Raw genomic sequence first — 19,878 nt, forward strand, 5'->3', positions numbered from 1 at the left:
CGAATTTAGCAGACAGCATTTCGCGACATAGCTCAACGCCGACGCAAGATGCAACCTCGTTGGCTCATCAAACATTTTCCAACATCGCGTCGTTGGCAACGAGTAATGGCAACGGCACTGCGGCGACATCTCTCCTAGCAAGGTACGTTCGGCTCGGCCCTTGAATTACGATACGGGACCGCATACGCGCATCCCGGCCCGTCTCCTTGAACCGCCAGTGGACATTCTATGTACTCCTCGCGATAACGCCGTGCGCTGACCAGTTATCTTTAGAGACACATCACTGCCCCATCCTCCCTCTATGCAGATGGAAGGCTCTCCTGCAGCTACTAGTGGTGGACCGGGAGGCATGGTACGTTTATCTTTCCTTTGCTTCTGATACGCTTTATTCCCGTCTCTATCTGTCTTGTCGTACCCCCGGCGCATATCCCCTTTATCGCTATCGCGTTCCCCGGCCCAAAAACTTTCACCCTACTGGACCAATCAGCGTTGCCTCAAGGGAGACTGGGACTGGCTTCTCGCTGGATAAGCTGCAATCACGTGCTCCACTCCCGTCTCGTTCTCGCGCTAGGCTGCGACAGGAATGATAGGAGCATGCGCCAGTCTCCTTTAGGCCAGATAAGCCACCTCCACCTGACGGTGGAACCGATTTTTTTTTTTGGTTATCTGGCTTATCAGTGACGCTGCAAGAGACAACTTTTTCCTATCCTGCCCGTCTTATCGTCATCCTAGTATATCAATATACTATTATCGGGCCTGCCTCCTCCTATCGCGACTTCATAATCGCAGATACAAACCGACACAATGATGGCAACTAACGCTTCCTCGCAGCCTACGTGCCAAAACTGCGGCACCTCACGAACACCACTATGGCGCCGCGACGAGTTTGGCTCCGTGCTTTGCAACGCATGCGGCCTCTTTCTGAAGCTGCATGGTCGCCCGCGACCAGCCTCTTTGAAGACTGATGTAATCAAGAGCCGCAATCGTGTCAAGACTATGCGCCCTGATCTAGTATCGAAGAAAAAGGTATGCGCCGACTCTAGTCACAATGCGTCAACGACCCGGAGACTAACCAACTCTCTACCAGCACGCACAGGGCTTCGGAATGGTTGGCGACACCAACGGCGCCGAGCATGCTGCAGCTCAAGCAGCCGAGGCTATGCGCCGCTCCAAGGCCAACGGCACCGACGGACTCGACTCTCGAAATGGCGCCTCGATGTACAACAACTCTCTTTCGTCCTTCATGGTGGACGATGCAACATACCAGCAGGCCGTGTCTGGCTATAACGGAGACGCCCAGAATGGCGACCGCGGCTCCGACGGACCTCAAACACAAGAGCAACTCATCGCGCAGAACTCGAGCCTCAAGACGCGCGTCAGCGAACTGGAAGTAATAAACGAACTCTTTCGCGGTCGACTCAGCCAGCTGGAGCAGCAGGAGGCCGCTGCCAGGCACGGACAGGAGATCGCCGGGGCTGAGCAGACGCAACTGCGCACACTTCTCGAAACGACGCAGTCGAACGAATCGCAGCTTCGCGACCAACTAGAAGACAGTCACAGACGCGAAAACAATCTGAAGCGTCGCCTGGACGAACTGGAGCTGGAGTTCAACGCTACCAAGCAAGTGGCTGGCGAAGAGGCAGAGCGTCCGGCTAAGAAACCCCGTGCCGAGTTCTATACTGCAGAGCCTTCAAGCGAGGTTAGGGACGAGGCTGCCACCGAGTCTATTAAAGAGCCTAGTGCAGATGCTGACGAGGAGGAAACGGAGGACCCGGCAGCTGCGCTGGAGAGCGTCGAGGATTCTGCGTAAGGGGCTCATTATTCCTCTGATGCAGCACTCTACCATCTGACTATATGCATATTTCTCGGCGTACTGCCACGGACTGCGGACAGACGCTGACATCTGGCTCACGAGGCTCTTTCTCGTCGCCGCCTCTTTTGTTCTAGTAGTGCCCTTGTTTGTTTCCTTTCCTTCCTTGTCTGTGTTTGGCGAAGGCGTATGCGACTACGAGCTATCGATCGCATCCTCCATTGTGCGGCCAGTGTTTTATTATAGCGAAAATGTGCGGAAATACTTTGGCGTCCGGGAAAGGGGAGGGAAGAGAGTAGATACCATGATAATGAACTTGTCAAGACAGAAATGACAACCAAGAATGGAGGTGGACCGAAAAATGTCAACATGAGCTCGGCGAGGCTTCGGTTGAAGTAGACAAAAACGGAGTCAGGATTGCTGGTGTTTAGTTTTCGTCTTCTTTTACTACTGCTATTCAATTTGGCTTGGGCTCGGCGGCGACAACTCTCGCCAATATGAAAACACGGACGGGGTTTTGCCCCCAACATAGATCTATATTGAGATTACGAGATATATACGCTGCTGATCCATTTTGTGATGCCGCGTCATGCAGGGCTAGGCAGCCATGCTGGAGGTGAGGTTGTGCTCACTTGCTCTTCACCTTGACTCTGCATTCCCTGCTCCCATCACGTGGAGGCCATTGCCATGACATCTTCCTCCTCATGCCTGATGCGATTTTGCCTTGTCCAAGCTCCTTTATCACCAAAGCAGGACTTCAATTTCGTCTATTCCATTCCCTCCAAGGCTGGCAAGAATCGCTCATCTCGTCCCATCACACGCACTCCGTTTTTATTCCCAAGGCCTCCCTTGCCGCGTGCAGTCGACTTTTCACAAAACAGGCAAAAACACCAAAAAGGCTTCGGAAAAAAGAAGGACGAACGAGATGACGCCGCGGAAGACGGCCCGAGGCGGCCCCCAGATGTTAAGAAACGGCATTCGGGGGAGCGCGAGCCTCCCACGGCGCTCGCGGTACAGCATTGCAAATACCCCCCGGTGGCATGTGTACGGGCTGCTGACTAGGTTGTCGCTGTAGAAAGATTTTGCGAGAAAACATCTTGGGCATTAGTACGTGTCTCTGACCAACTTTTGCTGCACCTGTGGCTCCGATTGCTGACCATGACTTGTCTGCATCAGCCCGGCCCGCCATCCGGTTCGTGACTCCCCCTTCACCCGCGCGAACGGAATCAACGACATGCGAAGACGATGCTGACTTTTTTTTTTTGGCTACATTTAGACGTCTCGCTCGCCGTGGCGGGGTCAAGCGAATGTCGCTTGATATATATACTGAAGTTCGCAAGGTTCTTATACAGTACCTCCAAGATGTATGTCATGAAACCAATGGCCCCATTCAAGGCGGCACGATGCAAAGTCGCTAAACGAACAAAAACACTAGGTTCTCAAGCTTTGCTGCATCTATGTCGAGCACAGACGAGCAAAAACGATCACAATGGAGGACGCAAGTACCATCCTATTTTTGCTTTTCCGGTCTTTTATACTGCAGACTTTGGCTAACGGCATCTGGCGGACGGCAGGTTTTGCATGCCCTCGAGAAGCTGGGCCGGACCCTGTACGGGTTCGACCGCGACATGGACCGGTAGCCCAAGAAGCAGACGAACCGCCGCAACAAGGAGTTTGTGCTGCGCCGTTGAAAGCAGCTTGTGTGTCGTGTGTGAAAGAACAAAACGCCCCCGATGTTTGCTATCAGAATGTTTCATGTTGAAGGAAATGCCGAAAAAAGGCAGGACGAAGACTTCGAGAGAGGAAATGTTTGGGCCATGAACAGAAAGACCGGAGATCTGGCCATGTTTGGATTTATGCCTTGCTTAGGTGTTGCGTTGACAATTAGCTGTATATGTTGGCTTGATGGCTTTCTTTCGTTGCTGTATAGGTAGGTGGTACCTCGCCAGACACCACTCAAGGACGTGTGGAAAATGGGAACATAGTACCACCCTATTTCGTCGATTTCAAGAGAAGAGAAATGTGAAATTAATTCATGCTATGCTGGGTATCATTATTCAAGAAAATTCATGCGCGCCCATGTAAAACAAATCCAAACCCAAATTATGTCATGCCTTGTTTTTCCTCTTCTTTGTCGCGGACCACTCGCTGATGGCCGTGCGCAAGGCCTTGTCGGCGCCAATCTCGACCTTGCGAAAGAAGCTGTTGAACATGTTGTGGAAGATGAGCCTGCTGTGGGCGTGGTCCTGGACGAAGCCGACCTCGGCGTCCTTGCCGCAGCGGTCCCTGGTGATGCGGACGGCTTCCTGGAGCAGCTCCTTGCCGACGCCACGGCCGCGGGACTTGCGGCGGACGGCCCAGGCGCGGATGAGGCCGCGACCGCCCTTGAAGGAGAGGCTGCGGGTGCGGTGGCGGCGGCCGCCGGTGGGCACGAGCTTGGGGCTGAGGCGCAGGACGACGACGCCGGCGAGCTTGTTGTCCTTGCCGCGGGCACCGACCATGATATCGCGGTCGGGGCCCTCCTCGTCGAGCCAAGCGCGGTTGATGTCCTTGGCAAACGTCTTGTACGGGCGGGCGAGGCACCATATGAGCAAGATGTAGATGAAGACGGAGCCGTAGGTGCAGCAGGCGGTGACCTTGAAGTGGCCCGGGATGGTGTAGCGCGTGTAGTAGATGACGGAGAGGAAGGTGGTCAAGGGCACGAGGCAGCTCGGATGGGACATGACGGTGACGGTGGCGGGCGTACGCATGCCGGCAACGGTGGCGGCGAGGAGGTCGAGGCCTTCTTCCTGCTCCTCTTCGGTGCGGAGGAGGTCGAGTGAGAGCTCGGGAATGTCGTCGAGGGGCACGAGATCGCTGCTGCAGCTCGACGTTGACGGGGTGGCAGGCGCGGCGTCGGTTGCGGGCGATGCGAATTCGAGCGGGTTCGAGTCGGTAGGAGCGCTAATTGGATCGAGTAGAGGTGTGCTCGCGGGCGAAGCAATCATGGAGGAGCTGAGGGCGAGATTGGCTCGTAAGAAGGTGAAGAAGGCTAAGACTGGCTGTTAGTCGACCGGTTGCTGGGAGAGAACTTTGCCTGTCTAGCGCGGGGGGAAGCGAGATGATTTTTGTCGAGACATACCGGCACTGCATTTGATACCTCTGACGACATTGATGCCGTCAACAGTTGAGCTGACTTTGCATTCGCGCAGGTCCAGCTCGCGGACCCTAGGGGTCCCTCTGTCTTCCATGTTGGGCGTATATGGCGGTGGAGAAATGGGGTCGATGAGATGGCAATCGGGGCCAGTTATAAAAAAAAAAAAGAGGAAGCGAAGATGTAAAGAGAGATAAGATGGGGGTATAAATAAAGGCGATTATATGATGTTTATTATGAACAGGGTATCAAGGTGAGTGACGAGAGGGCGGAAGCGAGACGGGTTGTTCTGGAGCGATTCGAAACAAGGGTACAAATTATCATATACTGCAACAAAAGGCGTGCAGTAGCAAGGGATCAGGTGGGAAAGACGCAGCCATGTAAAATCTTGTGTGGGAGAAAGGAGAAAGAAGAGAAAGGGGTATCGATGTAAATATGGTTGTGAATAAGGAGGAAAAAAAAAAGAAGCGAAGAAGCGAAGAAGAGAAAAAAAGTCGGAGAGGAGGAATGTTGAGATGATGGTTGGTTGGTTGGAGAGCCTTGTGGGCAAAGAAGAGGGAAGGGAAAAAAAAAAGCGGTGGTACTTGGTGACTTGCTGGGGAGGTACAGTAGCGGTAGGTACTTGGCCAACTGACCTTATTTTTTTTAGTGCCAAATCACAGGCTGGTCAGACGTGCAATGGGGCATAACTGGGTACCTCGAGCACCAGGGGTCCGTGTCTTGGCTCGCGGTGCAACGGGCCGTAGTATGGAGACAAGATTGGGGTTGAAGATTTGCAGATTTGACAAACAAGAGGACAAAGGGGGAACTGTTTGGTTTATTTATTTTAGCTGTGACTGGCTTGCCAACGTTGACAGAGAAGAGCGAAAAGCAGCAGTCTTATTTCAAGACGGCCAGAGCTCAGACCGAAACAAGTGACCCAGTGCCGATAGGCGGGCGCGTATGTACGAATCGGAGCCAACGGGAAGAAAAAGTTGTGCGTCCTTTTTTTTTTGTAACTCGGGCATGGACCAACCAAGTCATTGCCCTTGGTTTTTGGCCCGGAGTGGTGGCTTTTTACCCTCCTTTTTCATTCGTACGAGTAACAGCGGACGGGATACAGTGGCGTTTAGCCTTGATATCAGGGAGCTATCAGTGGAGGCTGGCGGAAAGGGTTGGTTTTGGGCGGTTGGATGAACCTAGGTAGTACGTATGATTGTGGCAAAGATAGAAAACCAACTGCAAGCATTCATCTGCCGCAGTCTGACATGGTAGATAGGCAATAGAGATTAGAAATTCTGCCATGGTTAATTTGTAGAGTCGTGTGCATGTGCGTGTGTGCCTGCATCCGTCCTGGCCACCACCAGCTTATCCGTTGGCTGGCGTTGACTCGCCCAAGCTGCACATTCTGTCACGTCATCTTCACATCCGCCGCTTTGATACACCACCAACCACCAACCTCTTGTTCTGGACCAATCGTCACAGACATGGCACCGCAGCATGACAAACAAGACAAGGCGAAAACCACATGTGTATCGCACTACTTTGCCCAGACAAGCCCTCCCTTGACCCCTCATCACCGTCCCAAGCCTGGACCCTACTACAAGCCCGTCGTCGTCGATCAAACTGGCTCCAAAGATCGCCGCACGCGCGCGCTCCGAGCAAACTCTGATGTTGCAAGCCCCCCCCCTCTTCTTGCCAGACGGGACAGCGAAATCTTTTTCATCAACAAAGCGACACCATCTTTTTCTTCTCTTATGCGGGAGCTGACACGTCTTCATGCACACGTCCCTCGGTATACCCCCCCCCCCCCCCTTCCTTCTCTAAACATGTGAAGCAACGCTTATCCTTCCCGCCTATCCTTCCCGCCTCGCACATCAAAGTCACACGAGCGTCAAGCGCAACATGACTTCTTTTCTCCAACGGCGCTGCCAAGTGCCAACCTAACTTCAAACGCTGGCCCGGCTTGTGCTGCCTAGGTACGTACTAATGCTAGTTTCGCGGCGCGTTCCACCCGCACTAGGCTCGCTGTCAAGTACGGACGGGTAACTAAAGTGGTAACTACCTAACTATGCCACCTGGCTGGCTGGTCAACGCCATCGTACTATGGTACTGGTACTATCAAAGCCATCATGTCATAGGCGCCCACAGCTTCTTACCATCCCCAGCCAGGTTCCAGACTATTTCTGGTGTTCCTCCCTGCTCCCTTACTAGCCTCGCCGTGGCTCTGTTTGACTGAACGTCAACCCCCGACTCCCTTGCTCAACGATGCAGGCCTCGTCATCAGTTTCAACGAGGAGTCGCGATAACTACTGCTGAACCCTTGACTCTCTCCCAGACGGGCGACTGCCACGCAAAAGCGACGCGACGGAGCAAAGCTCACGCTATTCCAACCCTTGACCCGCTCCAGCCTCGCCTCGCCTCGCCTGGGCCCCTCTGGCAGTTTCAACCCCGGCATTCTACATTAGACTTATCACATAGCTTCCCTGCTAGGGTTTTTTTTTTCTGTAGTGGCGTAAAACCGGCTTCAGTTGGTTGACCCGGCCACGCAGCTCGAGGAGTCGAGAACCCTTGCTAGGAAGCTAGCCACGCGCCTCATAAACGAATATTCATGCAGCGTCTCGCGCCGCCTCCCCTGCACGCACGCGATCAATCGTGCAGGTCGACGGACCAGTAGCCTGTCGCCTGGCGAGCTATAGATGCGCTTGGCAGACAAGCGCTGCAGCAGTGGCAGTTGCTTTGGATGGGTGGCGTTGTCACCGCAGCATGCACCAAAAGGATGGTCGAGGTTTCACCAAGCTTCCAAATAGGCATCCTGGCTGTATCATCAGTGTGCCGCTATCCCCGCCCGCTTCTTCCCTCCGAGTCGGAACGGGCGGCCTCGACCGGTTTCAGCCTCCAAAGCGTGGTGACGACGACTCCCAAGCAATGTACGGAGTATAGTTGGTCTGGAAAATACGATGAAAACCACCAACCCTTATTACCAGAAACCCCTCCAAATCCACTCCGGACCCCATCTCTTCTCCCAACGAGCTCGGACGTTTCGAGCAACCCCTGCCCAGTCTTGCAAGCTTGGAGTCGAATAACTAGTTCCTACTCCAAATGTTGCGAGATCATGGTGGCGTCCCAGACTCCACTGTCACGACGACTATTGAACATCACGGCCGGTGCCCCAGCTGATAGTCTCGGCGAGGCGAACCTTGTGGCAGATGAGGCGGTTCCGGCTTGTTCTGACGTGCCCACTCGCTTGCGGATGCTCTGGTCGGAAGAGACGGCAGTGACTGAGCAGTGAGTGAGCACCACGACGCACTGGATATGGTTGTCTTGGTGTTCCCTAGACCATGCCCGGGAGGTAGCCTATCAGCGGCGGTGTTGCGCAGCCTCGTGCAAAGCGCTGCACCCTATTCGTCATCCGTAGAAAACGAGTACTGTCCTCCAACTCTGCTGGTTATTGATCATTAATAAACAGCTCATAGCTTGGGCATCGTCAACTTGTATTGTACCCTTGGTCGTCGTCACCAAGCAATTGCTGGTCTTGACATGCATGTGAAACAAGAGTCTCTAATAGTGAGTACGAATTCAGGATAAAGATCAGACGGCTGACGTGGAACGATTGGCTCCCTTGACCACTGTCGCAGTCCCGATCTACACACACTGCGCCGGCGCTGAGAGCCGGTTGCGTTTCCCTGCTGGGCCATTGGCCAGTGGTCGGTCATAGACTGGGATGAGTGAGACGGCTATACGGAATAGTAAAGATGATATTGCCGTTTCCTAGTCACATTTGCCAACTACAATGCCGAGTAGCGCATACGACGCATCAGTCTGATGTTTGTGTTGCCTCCCTATAAGATCGCCAAGCTCGCAACACTAGTGCGTGCTGGAGAAGTCGGACCTCGTGTTTGCTACCAACGGGTCTTACTCCAAGGTCTAGGAAAATGACACGGTTATCCTTCCGGGCGCGCCTGTGCATTGCGCATTGGAGGCAAGCCAGCGACTCCAATTCCTGTGCCCAGACAGTCGCTCAAGGCACTTCTGCGTCGTCGCAGCCCTATTTAACCCCAAAACATAAAGCCTGGTTGTCAAATGCATTATTTGCACATTCCCCTATGTATGTACCCCGTAGACTACTCCGTAGCCATCCCTGCCATCGCCTATCGATATGTCATGGAAAAAAATAAACGGTTGTGTCACCTGGGGGCCGTTTTCTGCCCGACAGAGTCCCGTTTGGGATGCTTTCGAGGTGGGGTTCTTCAAAGTCGTCATTCTCCTCCTCCTTCTCTGCGGCAGATTTTCAGGGTCTCGGCTCGGCTTGACTGCATCTCCTTTGCCGCCCAAGCTCTCCTTCACGGGCATCCCTGCGCACCCTACTAACCCCCGGCCCCTCGCGCTCTCTGTCTCTCTCTCACCATGGCGCACCCCCCGCACATCACCCAGCGCAACATCCACTTCAAGTGGTCGCGCAAGCTGACGCCCGCCCTCACCGTGGCCTCGGGCGCCGAGGTGACGTTTGACCTGCGCGACGGCGGCAACAACCAGATCACGCCCGAGAACCAGGCCACGATCCTCGATCACCTCGACTTTGCCACCATGGACCCGGGCTTCGGCCCCGTCGCTGTCGAGGGCGCCGAGCCCGGCGACGTGCTGCGCGTCGACGTGCTCGCGCTCCAGCCCGCCGCCTACGGCTGGACTGCCATCCTGGCCGACTTTGGCCTGCTGAGCGACGACTTTCCCACGCCGTCGCTAAAGATTTGGGATCTCCGACACGCGGCCGACGGCGGCGGCTACGCCGAGTTCAAGCCGGGCATCCGCATCCCCGTCCGGCCGTTTCTCGGCGTCATGGGCCTCGCGCCGGCCACCGACGAGCCGCTGCCCACCATCCCGCCGTACGACTGGGGCGGCAACATGGACTGCAAGCATCTCACGCAGGGCTCCTCGCTGTTCCTGCCCGTGCAGACGGCCGGCGCCCTCTTCAGCTGCGGCGACGGCCACGCCGCCCAGGGCGACGGCGAGGTCTGCGGCACCGCCATTGAGACGCCCATGCACGCGCGCCTGCGCTTCACCCTAGAGAAGAACAAACCGTGGGTGCGCTCGCCGCACTACCTCACCCGCGAGGGCGCCCAGCCGCATGCGGACCGCGGCCGCGAGTACGCCGTCATGGGCCTCGATGTCGACCTGCGCGAGGCCACACGCAAGGCTGTCCGCGCCGCGATTGAGTGGCTAGGTGCGGAAAAGGGCCTCGCACGCGACGAGGCGTACATGCTGTGCTCAGTCGTCGGCGATTTGAAGATTGTTCAGGCAGTCGACATGCCGCACTATGGCGTCGTCTGCGCGATTCCGCTGAGCATTTTTGTTGACGAATGAATGAGTGACAACTGAACGAGTGACAACTGAACGAGTGACAACTGAACGAGTGACAACTGAACGAGTGCATGACTGCTGTTGGATACAAATAACAGACAACGAGGGAAACAGGCTACAAGTGCTGGAAATACGAGCCATGGAGAAAAGCATACCGGAGATTGTGAACCTCAAGTGGTCTTCAGTACAAATTGCATCATCTGAAGACTTATTCAAGCAGCCATTGTTAGTGTGATGGAAGGAGCGTGCTATGAGTCGTATTAGTCACATTGAGAGTCTGGAAAAACGTAGACAAAAGGCAAGACGTAGACAAAACAGCTGAGCATCTGCAGCTATCATAGTCGGCAATGCTTCCTATGATGGTAGCCGCGCCGTCCCGTCCTCGGCACCCTCTCGCCGCGCAACCCACCTTTGAAGAGCCCGTGCCGCACAAAGGCAGGCTCTCGCCGCTGTCTAGCTACGACGCCGGCACCGGCGCCGGCCAGGTCGGCACGTTGTCGCTCAACGGAGCACCGGCGCTGCCCCTCACCAAGTTCTGCAATCGCTGCACCTCGCTCAACGTCAACCACACAACTGGCCGCTACGGGTGGTCCTCGACCAGGAATAAAGGCACCCGACTGTAGGTGCTGATGCGGGACCGCCGCGTCGACGAGGGGTACGCACCCATGTTTAGGCGCTACGGCATTCTGGACGATGGCATCGAGACGCTGCACATATGTGGGAAAGGACGTGTGCCGTGACGAGGCACATGCAGGAGCGGCCGTGCTGGGACTGGCCTATGAGACCCAAGGTCCCCGGCTCGGCCAGACACTACCGCTATGCGTGAAATTGTGGCGGGATCAAGGATGTTCGGTTCACTGTTGTCAAGCAATGTTTGGTTTTCCTGTTCAACACTCGACTAGGCTGCAGCTGTTGTGCCACGAGATTTAAAATACCCACGAGGGATAGCGATGATGGTTTGTTTCCGATAGAATGCTTCTCGTGACAAGTGTGTCCACCTCACTAGAGAAAAGATTCACGCTCAGCGCTGCGATCCATGACCGGCCACGACACTGTGATACGCAAGCGTATGTGAAGCAGAACAAACCTCTGGATGGAGTGCTCTTCATCGCCGTGCAAAAGTCCAAAAACAGACTTGTGCAAAGAGTCACAACACGGCAACATGCACGTTTGTCATGTCCCGTTTTCTAGAATGAGAACGTTGGCAGGGGGTTGCCTTGCAGTCCCATGACGCTGGTGCGACGTTCTAGAAATCTTCTCTGCCAGGTGGGCAGAGCAGGAAGCGCTTCCAATAGGTCGACAAAGGGTGGGATGACCAGCTAGGGCGACCACACCAAGTCGCAACAATCGCCGAGTTGAGACGGGAGGACGGGTGCGACCAAGGGAAGGCAGCAAGACAAAAACTAGTCACCCGCAGCATCTGCGGAGAGGAAGGGGGCGGGGGGTCAATCAATGCTGTATACTCTGGCCCCGTTGCATCGTCGAAGTGAGTATTGGAGGGGGCGTCAGGCAAACAAGCGTGTGTGCGATGGTCTCTGCCGTCAGGCAGCTTGTGACACCGACTGCCCCTCATTGCGATTCCTTCTAGAAGGCTGTCGAGGGGTAGAAAAGAGCCGACTGTCTCGGATCCCACCCAAGCCGTTCCTGCAGCTGCATTGTTCTACCCCAGCATGTGCAACGTGCCAAGATAGAGGTCCAATCAAGCAATGCTGGCAAGTGAAACAGAGGGCCAAAAATGATCAATGCAAGGCAAGGAAATTGATTGGATTGGGGCGATCTAAACAGCTCTCAATTGTTTGCGACTTCATGCCAACAAAACCGTCTATCGTTTCTATGTGAAACACCAGACCCTGCGAGGGTCAAATGTAGCGAAAACGAACCTCTATATCAAAAACAAAACGCTAGTTTCAAGAGATAAAAAAAACAACAGGTGGGATCCCACAAGTCCAATAACAAAGCTGAGGAAATGTCCTGCATCGTCCAGCCGAAAGCAAATACCGGTTCGGTATCAAGCTTTGTAAGCCCAGGTCCCCCGAGAAGTTGTAAAAGGCTCAAGTTCCGAGATCTTGACCGAGAACCAAAGTATATATAGCAGCAGTAGGTGTCTCACTCTCGTGCATGAGCGCAGATGAGTTGACCATCGTTTGACTTCATGGCCGGCGTGTCAGACGGCATCGGTGCACATCCGGCAGAGATGCAACTTGCAGTATGCGCACTCATAGATCATATGGCTAGGGCCAGAGCGGCAAAACTGGCACAGCCACTGCATCAATGTGCTGTCTGATTTGATCAGAGCGAAGGAGTGAACGCAGGAGACAGACATGATGTCGAGGGAGGGTCTCTGCCGGGACGAGGGTAGATGGATTGGATGTAAGGGAGCTTGAAGAAAGGATGTCAAGGGCGCAGGCAATGAATAGCAGTTTGTATATCGAAGCAATTCCCAGGTCTAATAACCACGGATGGGTCGACTAGGCCTGCCCTTTATACTCGAACTCAGGCGCAAGGATGGGTGATTGCGTGGGAAGGTGGTAGCCACGGCGGCAGCAAGAAGGCGCCAAGAAAGGAAGCCGTGAGCGGCGCAAAAGTAGGCGAGACAACCAGATATGACCAAGGTGAAACAAGTCTGATATCGAGTAATCGAAATGGCAGGGTTTCTGAGCAAGAGCTGGCCGTGGCGCAACAAGGCTTGTCAGAAACGGTGACGTAGGCAGGGAGTTGCGAGAACAGTGCGTCGTGGGTTTGGCTACCAAGGAAGCAGCCGACTAGGTCTTGTAATACTGTCTTGATCGTAGAAAGGCAGTTGAAGCGGAGGGGTGCAAGTAATGGTTCGAAGGGTGGCGGAGAAAAGAGATGCAGGCGGCCGGATCAGGAAGTCGAGGTTAATTGTGCGAGTATAGGTCTGGGACGTGAGGAATGGCCCGGGCTGCGAGCTTCTTGTATACTCTGTCCGGGACGAGCCCAGGCAACAAGGGAAGGAGCTGAAGCAGGCGAGAAGAAGCCGAGCTTGGCTGTTTGAGGGAGAACCGCCAGGACGGGCAACGGGATGGGCGAAATAAAAGGATATCTCAAAGAGGCGACCAGCCCACCCATGGTCCCGGAAACGTGGCTACGGCGGGTTGCAATAGAGTACGGCGGACTCACTAGTGGGAGTTGGCGGCCGCTTGGGTTGCTTGCCTTGGGAGCGCAACTGAGTGTGGTTGGATCATGGGGGAATTTGCGAGCTTGGAGGAGTGGGTTGGCGCATCCTGGGCATCCGGGGGTCGCAGAAACTCTCTTCATGCTGGGGCAGTCAAGGTGGTAGTTGGGTACCTTGTATCCGTATTAATGGCCTAGTTTGTCGTCTTGACCGCGGAGCCGTCGGCGGCGCTCAAGCTACTGGTCACCGGTGGTCAGTGGCAGCAATGTGTTTGGCCATTCATATTGACCCTTGCCACGGCCCACAGTGGAGGAAAAAGGCTATCGCCAGCGACCGCGGTGTGCGTCTTGGCTTTGGCTGATGTTGGCGTCCGTCAGACTTTCTGGGACAAGGCGGGCGCGGACCAATAGACATGGCGGAGCGAGTGGGAAGCTGGCTGATGTGATCTTTGGGCAGCGGGTGGTATTCGAAGGTTGTCCCCCGGAGCGAAGCAAGTGAGGCGAACGTCATAGTCAGCTGTCATGGACTGTACTGCCTGTGTCCTGTTATGGCTGGCGTGATGGTGGGATCCGTGCAATCCGTGTTGTTGTGTTGTGTGGAAGAGGAAAAGTAGGACAAGGGGAAGGCCGTTGGCTCACCGGCTGACAAGGGAGGCTGGCAGGCTGGCAGGCTGGCAGGCGGGCAGCTGGCAGACTGGCCAGTTCTACCTTTGCTGTTCTACTTTGTACTTTGTACTGGTAATACTCCGTACCTACCTTAGTTGGCTGCGAACGCCTGCGAGCACCTGCCCTGCATTGCAGAAGCGGGCAAGTGGGCAAGCGGGCAAGGCAGGGTCATTCGGCCATGCCGGGGCAGCTGCAAGGTCCGGCCTGCCAGCTGCCAGCGCTGGCGGACCGTCAATCTGCTTCGTTTGTCCGCTTGTTCTCGCGCGCCTCAACTTTCCCCTTTTCTTTTAATTTGTACGTCTCCTTTGCATCCCCATCTTATCCCACAACCATCGTCACCAAATCCATCCAAGACGCATCGATGCGTAGCGCACACGTGCACACTTGCCATGTCCCCTCGATGGCTACCGGTTCTGTACGTGGCAAGCAACAACCCCGATCCCTCATTGGCTGCATCCCTTGATGCAGACATGCAGACAAACAGGGCCAGTCATCAACTCACCCACCCACTGAGACAACAACTATTCCCAAACGGCTTTTCTTTACATGCGCCCGCCTGACCCAGCTTAACTACCAACTTCCCCGGCTCCAGCGCCGTCGCTTCCGCAGCCTGCAGGTCGCACAGAGACGGCCGACGAATAGAGGCATCCCACTTGTCCGCCACCCGTCTGTACAGGGGCTGCGCCGTCGCCAACGCCACCCCGTCCCATCAACCCCTGCAAGGCGAAGCTTCCGGAGCCTGTTCCATAAGCCTTCCAACCTTCTATTCGTAAACTGCGGACAAGCCAGACATCGTACCCCTGCCTCCCACGCTCTAACGTGCATTCGCGGACTGCTGCGCCGTCGGTGGCACCTGTGTGCCAGGGGTTTTCTGTCGCCATGCGCGGTTCAAGCGTCATCTTCACCTTGGCTGCCGTGCCGAACGACAGCCTCAAGGCTCACTGGACTCATCGCCACCTTACCGACGGGCGCAAGATCGGCTTTGAGAGCCCGAGGCAAGGACGGGCTTTGTCTTCCTCCTTTTTTTTTCAGCCTGCATCCCTGTCCAAGACCTGTTCTTTTGACCTCTCGAGGTACTTATTCCTCAAAATACCAAGCTAACCTTACCATCCTCAGCGACCTGTGACTCCCGCGACTTCGTTTAAATTCGCTACGCCGTACTCCAGGAACCTAACTAGTTCAAAACGGATTTCACAGGAAATAATCTCTAGCTCATAGCAGCGATTTGAACGAAATCTCAGCTTGCCTTATTGTCACCAATCCAAGACAACGTGGCACCGCCAGTCGCAAGTCTCAACCGGGCTATGCCCTGCCGCGCCCGTACCCAAGGTCAGGAATAAGACCAGGCTCACGCTACCTACCCATTGTTTCGCCGTACATGCCAGTGACATGAACAACATGCGAGAAGTATTAGTGGGCCTCTGCCTTGTGCTGACTATGTCTACATCAAATAGCTTACCGTAGCTTGGTCAATGCGAGCCAGACGACGCATCATCCTCATCCGCGCTACACTACTAATACCGAGTACATCTCAGCTCTATCAGATGATCGCGAAACATTTCTCAAACATGGACACCGGAGAAGGTACTCGGGCGTACCAAGGAAAATTTCCAATATAGGGTCTAGAAGCTGATCCATGTGGCCTCATATTTCTATATTTCCGCCACGTTACTAACACATGTTTCTTATATGATACGGCGACCTATAGCAGAAGCCTGTCAAGGAAACTCGCCGACGAGGCTTGCCGGCAGGATCCTAGTCTCCCGCTTGGCCAAGACGGATAGTAATATGACCCGTCCACCTCCTAGCTAGTGTTCAGCTCGCTATTTTAGATCCGGCGCCTAATTTCATGGACGCCAACTGTTACAATGGTTGGTCACCAGCGAGGTCCGCCGCGGAGCACTGCCCGGGCTACCGATGAATGTCAGTTGTTCTGGTGAGACAACCCCAGATGAATCAAGCAATTCGGTAGAATGGAAATGAGCCCCGGGCGAAAGAAATGGACATCGTCAGCGTACCTAGTCCAACGACTACATATCCTTACACCATTCGGTACCGGCCCACTTGGAACCGCACCCAAACGCCAATGGCGGCGGGATACCATGAAAGAGCTGTCAAGGCAGAATCATCAGCCGAGGAAGGAAAATGGAGGCTGCTGCACCGCCAGTGGCTGCGAAGAATGGATTACTTCGTTCAGCTCATTATAGTCCTTATGCGTTTCCTTAGCTGTTTTTTCTTTTGCGAAGCAGGGGTCGGGGCAACTGGTGCCTTTCCAGACTCCAGCCTCACGGGCATGTAGACTAGGATCATGCATACATGCTGCACTGATATCTGCAAATGGCCAAACAATATTAATAGATTGGAAGCAGTTCGGTATTCGCACCCGTGCACACTATTACTGCCAGAACGGCACACGATGACGACAGTTCGAATGGTTTCGCTGTATTTGAATTGGTGCCTGCAACAATGACTTGTAGGACAAACACGACATGTGTGCTTGAGTTTGTACTGCAATTCCTTGTCCTTATTGTACACTATTTATGACCATTTTCCCATGCGTTTTTTGCATTGTCAATGGGGTGTTTGTGCTGGTATTACACGCTCGCCTTGGGCATGTCTTGGAATTAGTTCCCTCGCTTTCGAAAGATGCTCTCGCTCTCAAGAGGGTAGTTTCAAGGGATGTGCCTCCGTATTAAACACGTATTCGTCGAGGCTGATGACATCCGAGGGAGAGAAGATGAGATAAAAGTATTTCAGCGTCTCTGCTGTCCAGAAGCTCTGCAAGAAACAATCCGTGTTAGCCAGTGATCCAATGACTGCAATACTCAACGAGAATAATTTGCTTCCTGCAAGAACTGCGAAAAAAGGGGGGTTTGGAAACACTCTTACACGTACCTCCATCGAATCCAGCTTGTTCGTCTCCTGTTCTGCGCGCACGTCTGCAATGGCCGAGTTTGCGTACCGCGTCGTGGTGGACTTCATAATAGCCTCAAACATTTGCCAGGCGAGATCTCGCAGGTCGGCGCGGGCAGTTATGCGGTAGAGCACAAATATGCTTTCAATGGCCTCGGGGCGGAGCAGGTAGCGCGGGTCCCAGGCGTTGACGAAGCCGCGGGGTAGGGCCTCGTCGCCGTGCTTGCCCCAGGCCTGCTCGTCCCAGGCGCACAGGTCGCGGCGCTCACAGGGCATCATGGTGAAGATTTCGGGCATGACGCCCGTCGGGAACGCGGCGTACGCGAAGCCGCAGCCACGGGCGAGCTTCTCGCCGATGACGACCTGCGTCTCGTTGGCGAAGAGCCTGCCGCCTAGTCCAAACATGCCGCCAACGAAGCACGTCAGGTGCTGGCTGCGGGGGACCAGCTTCTGGGCGCCCGTCGTCTGGTAGTCGCCGGCGAAGAGAATGTCCTCGCCGCCGGGCAGCACGGGGCGGAAGAGCAGGTTGGGCTCGGCCGTGTTCATGGCGAGGCGGAACATGCGCTCGTATGTGTCGTCGACGCCGCCGAGCAGGGCGTGCATCTTGGGCAGGTACTCGTAGAGCGAGTCGGCCAGGGCACCGAGGGTGAACTGGCTGTCGCGGGCCTGCTCGTGCTGGAAGTCGAGCACGGTGGGCCACATGCCCGGCAGGAGGGTGTCGTTCTGCACGCGCTCGAGGAAGCGCGTGACGCGGTCGGTGGCGTCGTAGAATTTGGGGTCGCCGGTGAGCTGGGAGAGCCGGGTAAACTCGACGCACAGGGAGGCGGGCGAGGCGGAGGGATCGGCGGTCCCGGCGAGGAGCGCACCGGTGGCGGCCTCGCGAAAGTTGAGCCAGAAGCCGGGCAGGCGGTTGGGGGTGTCGAAGCCGGCGTACAGCATGTTGCCGAGCTCGAGGGCCTTGTCAAGCAGGCGCTTGTCGCCGCTTAGGTCGTAGGCGCTGAGCAGGCCGCCGAGGTGGCGGATAGTAGTCTCGAACATGTTGATGGCGGTGGAGTCGGTGTGGCCCCAGTCGAGGTGGGTGGCGGCCTCGGCGGCCTCGGCAAACTCGGGTTTGAAGCCCATGATCCAGAGCGTGTCGAGCGAGTCGACCAGCGTGGCGGCCCAACCGCCAAAGGTGTCCTTGCCGCGGCCGGTGACGGGCGTCACCTCATCCTGCATCCACGCATACTGGCGGTAGGCACCGAAGCTGCGCTCAAACGTCTTGCGCACGGCCTGGCGGCGCTTCTCCGTCTCGGGCGTCTGCGTGAAGGCGCTGTCCGGCGCCTGCACGCGGGGCAGGGCGCGGCGGGCGCCGGTCGGCAGTGGCTTGATGGACGCCGCGGGATGGAACTGCTTGGGATGGACGGGGTCGAAGCCCTCAAAGACCCGCGGCCGTTGGGGAATGACGCGACTCACGACGTAGCCACCGCCGTGGGCGGGCAGCAGGCGGACGATGAGGAATACCAGGAGGGCGGCGCCGGTGAGCAGCAGCAGACGTGATGCCCTCCTCGGTATGGCCATGGTTGTACAGAGAGACCGATCGATCGAGGAGGCGTGGGTCAGCGTCGTTTCGCGGTCGGGCGGTGGATGCTACAGCTAGATGCGGGCACCATTGGACGGTACATGCGCCGAGTTTGTGGGATGGATTGTGATGGTGACAGAGGACGCCTTTGCCGAGTTATCGCGTGCAACTCGTGAGCTCCCAGGATCGCGTGCCTGATCCAGCCACGCTGGCCCTTCCTTGTAACTATTAAGCGGGTTCGGGTGCTGAGAGTGGGGGACGGAGCGCTGCACTTGTGCTGAAGCTTGAGAAAACAGGGGAAGCAACCAGGCGACTGCTCAGTGTGCTGACTGTTCGTATTTGTCCTACCAAGAGGCTCACAAGACATGGCCAGGGTGATGAAAGGAAAATCTTCAAGGCGGGAAAAAAAAAAAAGAATAAGGTTTGTGTTGCACCATGGTTAATTCGGCTTCATCTGATTCTCCTGCACTTTCGCAAGGCTGTCCCGGCGGCCCTTGGTTTGGCACAGCCCTGCCACAACGTCCGTTAGGGCATCGGGCTTTGGGCGATCGACACTGCTGTGGCTTTTCCCGGCTTCGCTGTCTCACAGTATGTGTAGGTACCTAGGTACCTTGGGTAGGTACCTCCCCCTTGCCCAATTGGGGACAATTTCCCGTCAGGTACGGAGTACTAGGCCAGCCCCCGTTGCTTAGAGCTTCAGTGCTTGGTGCGGCAATGCGGCAGCGGCAAAGGGGGCTCAGAATGGGAGTGAGTGCCTCGGGTTTCGATGGAGTCGACCGGGATTGGCAAAATTGGTCAGGAAAAAAAAAAAGTGCCGGGCTTGGCGCAATGCTGTCTGTCTCCTTGATCCAGGTACGGATCCAAGTGCATAGGACCATCCATCCAAGCGCATTTCAGCTTTCCATATTGGCAGGTTGCTACCTACCTCCCGACTCCAAACGTGCTGTATAGCCCTTTTCCAGCGCCTCTTACTAGTATATGTATCATCCCCAATCTGACAGCGCCATTCGTCATCATGTCAGACTATAGTCGCTCCCGTCTCCGATCCAGAGCGCCCTCGACGAACCATTCCCTATCGTGAATAAGAAATGAGCCCATGAGTGAAAATTCTCAGTCTATTTATGTAAAAGATGCTGCCACCTCGTGGCCCGTAAGACTGTCGTCCCGTACGTGTCGCATAATCCTCCACCACCTCCAGTCTTGCCAGAGACGACCAAGAGTGGAAAATAAAGCAAAGAATCGGGACTAATTTTTTTCATTCAAAATAGACTCGCTACCAGCTAGAGTGTGAGCGAGAGAAACACAGTCTCAGCTTCTTTTTTC

General features: G+C 55.4%; 7 protein-coding genes across 7 annotated transcripts; 4 read left to right on the top strand and 3 right to left on the bottom strand.

Moving 5' to 3' along the window:
• Nucleotides 1-804: 804 nt before the first annotated feature.
• On the top strand, nt 805-1,810 carry CCM_04712 (GATA transcription factor nreB-Penicillium chrysogenum; the record flags this gene model as incomplete). Its single annotated transcript, XM_006669858.1, has 2 exons — nt 805-1,026; nt 1,097-1,810. 2 exons carry the CDS (start codon nt 805-807, stop codon nt 1,808-1,810), a joined length of 936 nt encoding a protein of 311 aa, XP_006669921.1.
• Nucleotides 1,811-3,918: 2,108 nt separating this feature from the next.
• Nucleotides 3,919-6,227, bottom strand: CCM_04713 (GCN5-related N-acetyltransferase; the record flags this gene model as incomplete). The annotated part of the gene is made up of 3 exons (XM_006669859.1): nt 3,919-4,847; nt 4,932-5,029; nt 6,163-6,227. The coding sequence occupies 3 exons, from the start codon at nt 6,225-6,227 to the stop codon at nt 3,919-3,921; spliced, it is 1,092 nt and encodes a 363-aa protein (XP_006669922.1).
• Nucleotides 6,228-7,688: 1,461 nt separating this feature from the next.
• Nucleotides 7,689-8,012, top strand: CCM_04714 (uncharacterized protein; the record flags this gene model as incomplete). Its single annotated transcript, XM_006669860.1, has 2 exons — nt 7,689-7,852; nt 7,910-8,012. The coding sequence occupies 2 exons, from the start codon at nt 7,689-7,691 to the stop codon at nt 8,010-8,012; spliced, it is 267 nt and encodes an 88-aa protein (XP_006669923.1).
• A 1,317-nt stretch (nt 8,013-9,329) lies between these two features.
• Nucleotides 9,330-10,283, top strand: CCM_04715 (acetamidase/formamidase; the record flags this gene model as incomplete). Its single annotated transcript, XM_006669861.1, has 1 exon — nt 9,330-10,283. The coding sequence occupies one exon, from the start codon at nt 9,330-9,332 to the stop codon at nt 10,281-10,283; it is 954 nt and encodes a 317-aa protein (XP_006669924.1).
• Nucleotides 10,284-10,639: 356 nt separating this feature from the next.
• CCM_04716 (uncharacterized protein) lies at nt 10,640-10,903 on the top strand (the record flags this gene model as incomplete). Its single annotated transcript, XM_006669862.1, has 1 exon — nt 10,640-10,903. The coding sequence occupies one exon, from the start codon at nt 10,640-10,642 to the stop codon at nt 10,901-10,903; it is 264 nt and encodes an 87-aa protein (XP_006669925.1).
• Nucleotides 10,904-12,773: 1,870 nt separating this feature from the next.
• Nucleotides 12,774-13,559, bottom strand: CCM_04717 (uncharacterized protein; the record flags this gene model as incomplete). The annotated part of the gene is made up of 2 exons (XM_006669863.1): nt 12,774-13,057; nt 13,223-13,559. The coding sequence occupies 2 exons, from the start codon at nt 13,557-13,559 to the stop codon at nt 12,774-12,776; spliced, it is 621 nt and encodes a 206-aa protein (XP_006669926.1).
• Nucleotides 13,560-16,739: 3,180 nt separating this feature from the next.
• On the bottom strand, nt 16,740-18,922 carry CCM_04718 (glycosyl hydrolase family 47 protein; the record flags this gene model as incomplete). Its single annotated transcript, XM_006669864.1, has 4 exons — nt 16,740-16,859; nt 16,977-18,623; nt 18,657-18,832; nt 18,904-18,922. The coding sequence occupies 4 exons, from the start codon at nt 18,920-18,922 to the stop codon at nt 16,740-16,742; spliced, it is 1,962 nt and encodes a 653-aa protein (XP_006669927.1).
• Between the last annotated feature and the right edge of the window lie 956 nt (nt 18,923-19,878).

This window comes from Cordyceps militaris (genome assembly GCF_000225605.1).
Source record: "Cordyceps militaris CM01 unplaced genomic scaffold CCM_S00003, whole genome shotgun sequence".
NCBI classification, from domain to species: Eukaryota; Fungi; Ascomycota; class Sordariomycetes; order Hypocreales; family Cordycipitaceae; genus Cordyceps; species Cordyceps militaris.